The 12,500-nt window shown below is 40.4% G+C and overlaps 1 protein-coding gene across 2 annotated transcripts in view; it reads right to left on the bottom strand.

The window, feature by feature from the left end:
- Positions 1 to 12,500, bottom strand: part of LOC143041042 (acid sphingomyelinase-like phosphodiesterase 3b) — a 151,976-nt gene that overhangs the window by 17,159 nt on the left and 122,317 nt on the right. For both annotated transcript variants that reach the window (XM_076212649.1, XM_076212648.1), the window contains exons 6-8: positions 10,061 to 10,151; positions 946 to 1,121; positions 91 to 195 (exon numbers count right to left, since the gene is read on the bottom strand). In XM_076212649.1, coding sequence (XP_076068764.1) covers positions 91 to 195; positions 946 to 1,121; positions 10,061 to 10,151 — 372 coding nt within the window. The remainder of the gene's footprint in view (positions 1 to 90; positions 196 to 945; positions 1,122 to 10,060; positions 10,152 to 12,500) is intronic.

The following is a 12,500-nucleotide window of genomic DNA, read 5'->3' as shown; positions in this document are numbered from 1 at the left end:
TTTATTCATTATTCTTTTAACATGATTGGTATACAAACACCCAATTTGGAATCCAGTAGCTTATACAAAAAAGTACACTTTATATCATACCTTGTTAAATTGTTCGTTGTAGCGGGGTTGGTACCAATAAAAGCCCTCTTCTGATTGGTAGAATCTCTCGAACAAGCCTGGAGGGATGTGGCCAATCAGGAACGCCTGAGGTCATATGACGTGAAACAATTAATCACGTTAGTATAACGTGAATGATATATGCATAAACATATGATTTAAAGCCTTGCTAGTGTAGTGGATAGCATCGTCGGCTGATGAAGAAGCAGATTCGAGACCAAGCCTCACTTGTTTTTCCTGTGTTATTCATTACAATCTTATTAGCATCCGGAGGATTTCACAAACAACTTGAAGGAGCAAGTGATCATGAAGGGCCCACAAGGACCCCTCAAGTAATTGTTTATATATTCATAGACACGTTCAGGTAAACACGTGTGCACACACACGAACGTACACAAAGTAAACACGCACATGCACACATTCACGTGCGCACACACACACACAAACAAACACAAACGTCCTCATGTGTACATACACATGTACGTGTACGTGTTCATATATGTTTATGGCTACTTGCACATTGGTGTTTTGGCAATGTTGACACTATTTTAACCTTAAAGTTATATTTACACTTTCACGAGATTTGTATGTTTATCTACTTTCATTTTTTTATTATATCTTAACAAAGGAATGTATTACTCATTATTTATTCATATATTATATATATATATATATGTATATATATATATATGTATATATATGTATATATATATATATAATATAGATATATATAGACATGTATGCATATATATACACGTCTCTATCTGTGCTTATTTTAAGTTATTTTTCCATCCACTTACTTACCCATTTATCTACCTAATTACCTATATAATTTACCTTCCTTCCCCTTCTGGCAAGACCCTTTAGCTGTTCCTCTGCCCACTGGAACTGCCCCGCGGGGTCCTGGGCCGCAGGGTCCAAGGCCGTGGCGTTGTTGTTCTTGTACCACACGAGCGTATTGAGCGCCACCACCGTCAGGTTGGTGTTCGGTACGTCGACAGCGTAGTACCCGCCTGATGGAGTTATGGAATGGAAGTGTGGACATGAGGAATGGAGGAGTGTTAAACGAAGGTGGAAAAAATAAATAGATGAATAAATTAAAATTTTATAAAATAGAATATAGGAAAATGAAAGATGATAAAATTTAATTAATCAAATAAAGTAAAATAGAATGAATTAGATAAAATTAGATCAAATAAAGCAAATTGTAATGAAACAAAACAGAATAAAATAAGATAAAGTAAAATAAGTTAAAATGAAATCAAATAGAGCAAAATAAAATGATATAGAATGAGATAAAATAGAAAATTGAATTAAATTAAGATAAGAGAAAATAGAATAAAATAGAATAATATAAAATAAAATAGAATTATATTAAATAGAAATAAGATAAAAAATAATTTTTAATTAAATATGATCAAACGAAATAGAATAATATGAAATAAAGCTAAAATATAAGATGAAATAAGGTAAAATAAAATAAAAATAAAGTGAAATAAAACAAAATAAAATAAAAATTAAAATACAAGATAAAATAAGATTATATAAAATAAAAAATAAAATAAAATTAGACAAAATGAGATTAAATACAACAAATTAAGATAAAACAAACAAAAAATAAATAGCCCTTCTACTACCTAAATGGGTCCCATGAAAATGAATCAAATATTCTAGCGGTAGATGGAACGAATGACGATATAAAAATGTCACATGGAACAGAAGGAATAAATTGATACGGAATCTTTTCGACACCATGGGCATATCACGAACATTTGTTTGGATAAACACCTAAACAAGATGCTGTAATGACTCATTTATTTTATAAAATTTGTTTATTTGTTTGTTATTATTTGTCTGTTTGTTTATTATTTTCCTGATTTTCATTTATCATTATTATGTATCTGTAATTTTTTTATCATTTAATATTTTCCTGCTTGTTTATAATCTAACTATACCTATGCATTTATTTATTTTGTTTTATTATCATCTATGCTGTTATAATATTATTTGTTTATTTATTTATCATTATTATAATTTTTTCGTATCCGACCTAGTTATGGACCAAAAGGTCTCCTGTCGGCATGTTCCTCCTTTGTAATCCTTCGGATATCTGAGGTGGGTTAGTCTGCTTGAAATCCTTCGATACGATCATCCTTTTTTTTCACATATTTTATTCCGATTAATGCCAGAAGTTATTCATCTAAGGCCAGAAAGTCATGTTGAGGGACTTTATGTAATCTTACTTGACCCTTTTGCCCTGATAAAGCTTTTAATCTATTTACCGTTTTTTTTTTTTTTTTTTTTTTTTTTTTTTTTTATCAGAGCTTCGCGTAAAAAAAAAAAAAAAAACATATCAACACCTTCCGCCATCCCGGGAGATACTTTCTCTTTCCTTTTTCCTCTCAGGAGTGCGAACGGACAAAAGGAAAAAAAAAATCGAGGATCTCCCATATGGCAACGAGGCAGACAGTGACCGCCCAAGCGTCGACACGGGGCGCGGTGACGACCACACGCAACACGATATTTTATGCCTCGTGGGGAGGGAGAGGAGGGAAGAGGGGGGAGAGGGGGAGAGTGGGAGAGGGGGAGAGGGGGGAGAGGAGGGGGAGAGGGGGAGAGGGGGAGGAGGGGAGAGGAGGGAAGAGGAGGGGGAGAGGGGGGTGAGAGAGGGGGGGGGGGAGGAGGGTAGGGGGAGGGGGGAGAGGGGGAGAGGGGGGGGGGGAGGAGGGGGGGAGGGAGGAGAGGGAAGAGGGGGGAGAGGGGGAGAGGGGGAGAGGGGAGGGGGAGAGGGGGAGAGGGGGAGAGGGGGGCAGAGTATCTCGTGTGTGTCAAATTGCGGTCGACACGACTGAATTACTCGCCCGTGTACCGTTGAGGCAAGCAAAAGAGTGAGGTTTCTCTTTCTCTCCTTCTCTCTTTCTCTCTTCGTCGCTATCTTACTATCTCTCTCTCTCTCTCTCTCTCTCTCTCTCTCTCTCTCTCTCTCTCTCTCTCTCTCTCTCTCTCTCTCTCTCTCTCTCTCTCTCTCTCTCTCTCTCTCTCTAATCTATCTCTATCTATCTACCTATCTATCTATCTATCTATCTATCTATCTATCTATCATCTATCTATCTATCTATCTATCTACCTATCTCTCTCTCCTCTCTCTCTCTCTCTCTCCTCCCCTCTCTCTCTCTCTCTTCTCTCTTCTCCTCTCTCCCCTCTCTCTCTCTCTCTCTCCTCTCTTCTTCTCTCTCCTCTCTCTCTCTCTCTCTCTCCTTCTCTTCTCCTCCTCTCTCTCGCTCTCCCCCACTCTTCTCTCTCCCCCATCTCTCTCTCCCTCTCTCTCCCCCTCTCTCTCTCTCCCTCTCTCTCCTCCTCTCCCTTCTCTCTCCTTCTCTCACTCTCTCTCCGCTCTCTCTTCCTCTCCCTCTCTCTCCCTCCTCCCACCTTCTCTCCTCTCTCTCTCTCTCCCCCTCTCTCTCTCCCCTCCTCCCTCCCCCCCCTTCTCCCACCCACACCTCTCCTCTCCCCCTCTCCTCTCCCCCTCTCTCTCCCCCCTCTCTCTCCCACCATCCTCTCCCTTCTCCCCCAGGGGACGAGGAGTCAAAGACCACAAGGTCCGTACCTGGAGCCGCATCGAGGGTGACGCTTACAGCGGCCGATATCGTCACCTTGTCCCTGAGTGCTCGGGCTGCCTGGAAAATGGCTGTAATTACCGCTGGGTCGAGGCGTGAAATTACACCTTCGTAAAGGGATAGATGGAAATTATGAGAAGTTCACGCCGTGAGACGCTTAGCTCTGACAGGGTATGCACCAGCATCCTTTAGCTGTTAGACTCGATCCGGAGTTCACGTCCATGTGTGTCAATATTGAAACCAACGCGCCACAGCGACGTACAAAGAAGATGAAAAGAGCTCTTTGTTGGTATTTTGCGATCAGAAATCGATTGCATAGTCCAAATGTATATTTCATGTGTTTTCCAGAACCCTGTGTATTTCCCTGTATAGATCCACGCTTGTTTTCGTTATATTCGTACGTGTGTATTATCCTAAGTATAATACTGTATATTGAAGACATGGAATATACACGTAGATACATGCATACACACACACACATATACACACACACACACACACACACACACACGCACGTACATACATGCACACACACATACACACATACACACACACTCATGCACACACACAAACATACTCACGGACACACACGAACACACTCACGCACGCACACACAAAGGATTACAAAGGCGGAGCATGCCGACAGGAGACCCTTTGGTCCATATCTAGGTCGGATGCGGGAAAAAAATCATAATAATAATGAAATAATAATTATAAAAAAAAACTATAATAATGTATGCAACAAACAAAATACATAAACAAATGCATAGGTATAGTTGAATAACAAACAAACAGGTAAACAGTAAATAATAATAAATTGACACATAACTAATTTCAAATGAAAATCAAACAGACAAATGATAACAAAGCAAAAAAAATAATATAAAATAAATTATAATCATTACAGCATCTTGCTTAGGTGTTTATCTAAATGAGTCTTAAAGCTTCGAACTGAACTACATTGCACTACCTGTGCAGGAAGTTTATTCCATTCATTAACTACACGGTTGGCAAAGTTGTTTCTACCTACTTCCAAATTGAATCTATTTCCGGATAGTTTGAGACCATTGTTTCTTGTCTGATTCTCATTCAATGTGAAAATTTTGTCACTTTTGATGTTGTCAATTCCCTTTAAAATCTTAAAGACCTGTATCAAGTCACCTCTGAGTCTACGCTTTTTTAGGGAAAACAGATTCATATGTTTTAGTCGATTTTCGTATGATTTATTTTTTATATTTGGAATAAGTTTTGTGGCTCGCCGTTGTACTTTTTCCAGTCTGTCAATGTCTTTAATGAGATTCGGTGACCATACAGAAACAGCATATTCCAAATGTGGACGAACTAACGATTTATATAGCTTGTTAATGAGTGATGGACTTTTGAAATCAAAAGATCGCGCAATCAGTCCTAGAATCTTATTTGCTTTCTCAGAGGTTGAAATACACTGCTTGGATGATTTGAGGTCGTTACTGATAATTACGCCGAGATCTTTTTCACTATCCACTTTTGTTAACGAATTTCCAAATAACTTGTAATCGTACTTATTGTTGTTTTTACCTATGTGCATTACCTTGCATTTACTTGTTAAATTTCATGAGCCACTTTTCAGACCATTGCTGCAATTTATCTAAATCTTCTTGAATACCTAATTGGTTTAAGTGATTATTTGCCATTCCGCACAGTTTTGTATCATCAGCAAATTTGGAAACAGTAGATTTTAGTCCATGGTCTATATCATTTATATATACTATGAATAGAAGTGGCTCAAGAACGGAACCCTGAGGAACTCCACTTGTAACATTTTCCCATCTAGAAGTTTTTCCATTTAAAACAACTCTTTGTTTTCGACCATTCAACCAATTACTTGTCCAACTTAATAGGCTACCACTTATTCCGTGTAAAGCTAATTTAGTAAGTAGTCTTTCGTGTGGGACGGTATCAAAAGCTTTTGCAAAGTCTAGATATATTAAATCTATATTGTTTCTTTTGTCATAATTCGATATAACTGTGTTGTAGAATTCGAGTAAGTTAGTCACGCAAGAACGTTTCCGTCTGAAACCATGCTGGCTATCATTTATCAAACGGTTACTTTCTAAATGATGTTCGATAGCATCTCTGATGATAGTTTCCATTATTTTTCCTACGATTGAAGTCAAAATTATAGGCCTATAGTTATTTGGTTTCTTTTTGTCACCTTTTTTGAATATGGGAGTAACGTTAGCTAGCTTCCATTCTCTTGGGACATCTCCGGATATGATGGATTTCTTGAAAATAATTTCTAATGGAACAACAATCTCATTTTTAATTTCCTTTAAGATTCTTGGATGCCAATCGTCAGGCCCTGGTGTTTTATTAACTTTGAGTTTATCTATCCACACCATTTAATTTTTTCTTTTGTTATATTTACCGTAGTGAGTAAGTTTACCCTAGACTTTTCACACACACACACACACACACACACACACACACACACACACACACACACACACACACACACACACACACACATACACACACACACACACACACACACACACACACACACACACACACACACACACACACACACACACACACACACACACACACACACACACACACACACACACACACACACACACACACACACATTTGCAATATTGCCTGTCTTTTCCTTATATTCGTGCGTGTGCATTATCCTAAGCATGATACTGTATATTGAAAACATGGAACGCACACATACACATATGCACACACACACGCACACACACACACACACACACACACACACACACACACACACACACACACACACACACACACACACACACACACACACACACACACACACACGCGCACACACACACACACACAAACGTGCGAGCACACACGCACACACACACACACACACACACACACACACACACACATACACACACGTGCTAACACACACACACACACACACACACGGATACACACACGCACACACACACGCACACGCACACGCACACACACACACACACACACACACACACACACACACACACACACACACACACACACACACTCGGTGGCGTAGTTGGTAGAGCGCTGAACTGCCACCATAGTGGCCCGCAGATCTTGGTTCGAATCCTGCCCAGGGCCGAAATTATTTCGGTACCTACCGCTGCCTTTCGGGTCGTTACTCTGACTCTCGTGAGCGGGGAGTTGGGTGTGTGTGTGTGTGCAAGGTCATAGCATTACCCATAGATCAGACCTACGAGCTCTGAGCTCTCTTCCAGGAGGGAAATAGCTGTCGATCACGAGTCCAACACGTGATCCAAAGACCAAGTGAATACACACATACACACACACACACACACACACACACACACACACACACACACACACACACACACACACACACACACACACACACACACACACACACACACACACACAATTGCAATGATGCCCGTCTTCTACCTCCACCCTCGCCACCACCGGCCCCCTTCTCACACAGGCCCCTAACCCCTATGTTGGATGAAGCAATCAGTTTCCGATTCCTCCTTCCTGCATCGGAATCCTCGACCAACTTTTCCTGCCGAAACGCTACCCTTCTCTCGCCCCCCTCCATAACCCTCCGAGAGGTACTCCATATACGAATGAAGTTGTTGTTACAACAAACATGAATCTTGGAATACATAATGTATATATATATTTATGTATGTATGTATGCATTTATGTATGTATGTATGTATGTATGTATGTATGTATGTATGTATGTATGTATGTATGTATGTATGTATGTATGTATGTATGTATGTATGTATGTATGTATGTATGTATGTATGTATGTATGTATGTATGTATGTATGTATTTATGTATGTATGTATGTATGTACATACGTATGTATGCATGCATATCTCTATAGAAACAAACGCTATGCGCTTTAGACAGAATGGTATATAGAAGATTAATTGTATATCAATTACTCAGTTACAATTGATATTTCTATGTGAAAATCATATGTTGGTCCATTCCTTTGGTAACCATATATGTGTTACGACACCCATACGAGTATTGGAAGGAAAAAGATTATCCATTACAGATAGGCTATGACCTCCCAGCCACCGGGGGAATGACATGGAGATTAATAATAGACCCTGGTGGCAGCCAGAATGAAAAAATAAAGGTCCCATTTTATAAGAAAAGGACTTAAAATTGTTTATTCCACAGCAGTGGCCCCACGTTGGAAAACTAGACAGTGGTGACTGTCTTTACGTATTTAATATTTCAGTTGATACCAGACGAATTCTCTGAGGGAAAATCCCCATTGTTTTGGGGTTAAAGCCTAATTCGATTAAACCTTAACTCGATTAACCTCAAGAAAGTGTTGAATGTTGTTATACAGTATGTACTTTACTGGAAACCTCCATGCGATGATTTTGTTTATTATCTTGACAACGCTACATTGGCATATGTGAATCTAAGCGTCGTAACCCATCTCAGTGCCGTGCTGCATTGTATGGATTGTGTCGTAACAGGCACGGTGCGATTTATATTGAACAGGTCTCTACGTAAAAACTTTGCGCAGCGTTCTGCCTTGCACATGTTATTGCACTGCAATAATACTGTTGGAGCCATATCATAGAAAGGTAGCAATAACACTGAGTCGATGTATTGTGTACATGATGAACGGACCATCTAAGGTAGTGTGGATGGTGATGGGGGGAGGGGGGAACTAGACCCCGCCTAGCTGAGTATGTAAATGTTTACACGAGTAAGACTCAAGCTCAACGGCTACATTCCTGGTCGTATTGTAACCTGAATACGATGAAGTTATTTATGGCAAGTCGTTTATAGTCTCGTCGTAGCCTCCTTACGAGTATGCAATTAGAGGCCTGAGCGTTTGTCTCGATGTGGTGGTTGACAAAATGCAAATACTCTCATTGTAATCACGTTACAATGTTTCTTAAGATAGATCCTAACCACGTTACGATACATCTTGATATATGAACCAAAGTCTCTTTCTAATGTGGTATTATATACTCTTTGCGTTTACCCGACATCACAAATTACTGCTCCCTCGTATATTTCTATTTCTACTCCTCCTCAATCTATTTTCCTTTCTACTCCTACATTATTTCATTATTTCTAACTTCTCTTTCGCCTTATTCAGATTCACTTCCCCACATCTACCTGTTCAAATATATTGATATAAAATGTGTACGGTTTGTTTAATCTGTGAGTACGCGCTCACACGTCCAAAGCCACTTTCTGTTTTATTCGAATGCCACTCCACCACGGACAGTCTGAATTTCACATCAAACAACGCCAATTCCAGGGTTTCCCGCGTCAGACATTCAACCCCTTAGGCTTCTCGCGTCCGAAGCCCCATTCCCTGGGCTTCTCACGCCCGAAGCCCCATTCCCTGGGCTTCTCACGTCCGAAGCCTCACTCCATGGGCTTCTTGCGTCCAAAGCCTCACTCCATGGGCTTCTCACGTTCGAAGCCTCACTCCATGGGCTTCTCACGTCCAAAGCCATGCTCCCTGGGCTTCTCACGTCAAAACCTCACTCCCTGGGCTTCTCACGATCGAATTTCGAACCCTCACTCCCTGGCTTCTCACGTTCGAAGCGTCACTCACTGGGCTTCTCACGTTCGAAGCCTCACTCCCTGGGCTTCTCACGTCCGAAACCTCACTCCCTGGGCTTCTCACGTTCGAAGCCTCACTCCCTGGGCTTCTCACGTCCAATGCCTCACTCCCTGGGCTTCTCACGTCCGAAGCCTCACTCCCTGGGCTTCTCACGTCCGAAGCCTCACTCCCTGGGCTTCTCACGTTCGAAGCCTCACTCACTGGCTTCTCACGTCTGAAGCCTCACTCCCTGGGCTTCTCACGTGGGAAGCCTCACTTCCTGGGCTTCTCACGTGCGAAGCCTCACTTCCTGGGCTTCTCACGTGCGAAGCCTCGCTCCATGGCTTCTCACGTCCAAAGCCTCACTCCCTGGGCTTCTCACGTCCGAAGCCTCACTCCCTGGGCTTCTCACGTCCGAAGCCTCACTCCCTGGGCTTCTCACGTTCGAAGCCTCACTCACTGGCTTCTCACGTCTGAAGCCTCACTACCTGGGCTTTTCACGTCCGAAGCCCCATTCCCTGGGCTTCTCACGTCCGAAGCGTCACTCCCTGGGCTTCTCACGTTCGAAGCCTCACTCCCTGGGCTTCTCACGTCCGAAGCCTCACTCCGTGGGCTTTTCACGTGTGAAGGCTCACTCCATGGGCTTCTCACGTTCGAAGCCTCACTCCCTGGGCTTCTCACGTCCGAAGCCCCATTCCCTGGGCTTCTCGTGTTGGAGACTAGATCTATGATGCTCACCTTGTTTAAAGAGCGAGTATTGGGACTCGTTCAGCCACGGACGCCACATGTCTGCAACCGCTGTCTGGAAATCACTGGTCCCCACTGGCATCTGGAATCAAAATGAGGAAACGTTTTCCAGGGATTTTCCATTTCATTTCAAAAGAAGAGTAATAAAATAAAATAAGTTCGGGCCGAAATGCAAAGGAAATGACACACCCAAAATTAATTCTAGGGAAGAAAATGGTATATCAAAGGATTAATATTCTTTCCGAATGAAAATAAAAAAAGGATTCAGAAAGCAAAACTCTAGCCGTCCTACAAACCACTCAAACCAAAAAAAAATGTTTTGCCTTTTAGATTAAATAAAATCCTACACGACAAGTCCGAACACACACTTCTTTGCGAACAAAAGGTTTTCATTTACCGACAGTGGATGTGTTCGTATCTGTCCGCTTGTTGGCAAACACTCGGTAATATTGAGCCAACGAAAGCGAGTCTATCTGTGCTTCGGTCAGTAAGTTTGCAATGAAGTGAAGAAAATTCAAAATACAAGACCGTAAACCGAAATATCAAAATAAACGTATATAATTCGTCTTCATTGCTATGACGTCATTTACAGAATCTGTTATTCATAATTACAGGTGACTTTATCGTGTTCAGAGAAGTCTTTATAGAAAATAGGAATGAGGTGGAAAAATCCTTTCCTGCTATGCACTGATGACGTTTAAACCTTTCAGAGAAATTTTTGCTGTCAGATAAAATCGATTTATGTCTACCAGAACAAGATCTGTAAAGGGTTTCTTCGTATCCAATGGAATTTATATATATATTTGTAACCCCTTTGTTAAGTTTATTGACCTAATATGGATAAAATCGGCCGGAGTGAGTCAGCGCATAATATGCATTGGGCGACGCTGTATCAGAAGCCAGAGTGGTGTTGAATTTGGCGTGTTGATCCCGTAGAGTTTTAATGTGGCTTATTCATTTCCTTGTATTTCAGCATTTACAAAGATATTTCATTTATCTCCCTCTCACCCTCTTGGTCGTGCAGGAGTTATTTCCCCTTTTAATTGACCCCCTCCCCCCGTGCTATTTGTACTTTTTTTTAACTCTGTCTTTCGCCAGGATTATTTTATTTTATTTTCTTTATTTTTTATTTCTATGCCATCCCTCGGTACTGAACGAGGGAGATGCTATCACATGATTTCCAAGCACCATCCTTAACCAGAGATATGCATGAGCTGAATTAACGGTATCTAGAATAATGATTAGAAGCGCTACCTAACTGAAACCTATTTAACGCCTATTTTATCTCAGTACATCGTCAATAGGTTACAATGTGTCATAATGGTAATGCATGTCATCATGGACCTGTATAGGTTTTTCATTGATTCCTAACAACGTGAAGTCTCAACCTAGGTCTTCTGTTTAAGTCTATACTATCGAGGAAGTTCCGTGGAGATGAACAACATAGGCTGGCGCAAATAGAATTAAGGTAAAAAGTGCCCTTAAGAAAGAAAGGAGTTATTTGAAGTATGCTATCATCTCTTGGCTACCTGAGCATGGGTAATAGTGTCTCAAAGGTTAATAGAACCTTATGATAGCAGTCAAAATTGAATTAAATGTACCACCTATTAAGGAAGAGATAGAATTTCAAAAATTATTGTCTCTACAAAGAATTTAATTCCTTTGATACGATAACGACCATGGCAAGTATTTTCTGTCTAATTTCCAACAATTTTATTCAGATAAACAACAATCCTTCAGGTATGACAACACTCTTCACAGACTCCGGCTGAATAAAAAATGGAAAATATATATAAAAAAAATGAAAAACTTGCAAAATTAGGAATGATATTTGTTTGTAAGTACTTGCTTCCTCCAAATGATTAATAATTTTTAATCCTAATAAAACAAAACTATTCCCTTTGTTGTAATAAAATGAATTTTTGTTCGCACTGAACAAAAGAATCATTCTTTTCTCACATTTGATGGAACAAGTGAACAACCACCCCAACTTCCGTTTTCGATGAAACAAGTGAATAACCAACCCAACTCCCGTTTTCTCTTCGTAATATCATTAAAACGAACCGATTTCTTCCTCATTAAATGACAAAAGTTGTTTTCTCGTATCGAGCTGTGAATCCATACACACACACACACACTGAAACAAATTAGCCTAGTTCCCTCTTTGATTTTTCTCATGGATGACAAGTCATTTATTTTTCTCCTCCACCCCCACCCCCACCCCCCGTGAAACTCTAGGCTTCATTTGTTTTCTCCAGATGAAACGTGATATGATAAATATTCCCCCATTACAATAAAATGAATAGTTTACTCTCATTGATAAAAAACAAACGATTATCGATTTATTTTCCCTATTAAAAGGAGTCATTTATCAACATCAAGTTCCTTAATAAAATTAAATGAATTATTTCTTCCCTTCCGACTAAAACCA

The sequence above is a fragment of the Oratosquilla oratoria genome, chromosome 30 (assembly GCF_046742065.1).
Source record: "Oratosquilla oratoria isolate Oo_2021 chromosome 30, ASM4674206v1, whole genome shotgun sequence".
NCBI lineage: Eukaryota > Metazoa > Arthropoda > Malacostraca > Stomatopoda > Squillidae > Oratosquilla > Oratosquilla oratoria.
Note: the sequence above shows the minus strand (reverse complement) of the source record. Positions and strands in the feature narration are given on the sequence as shown.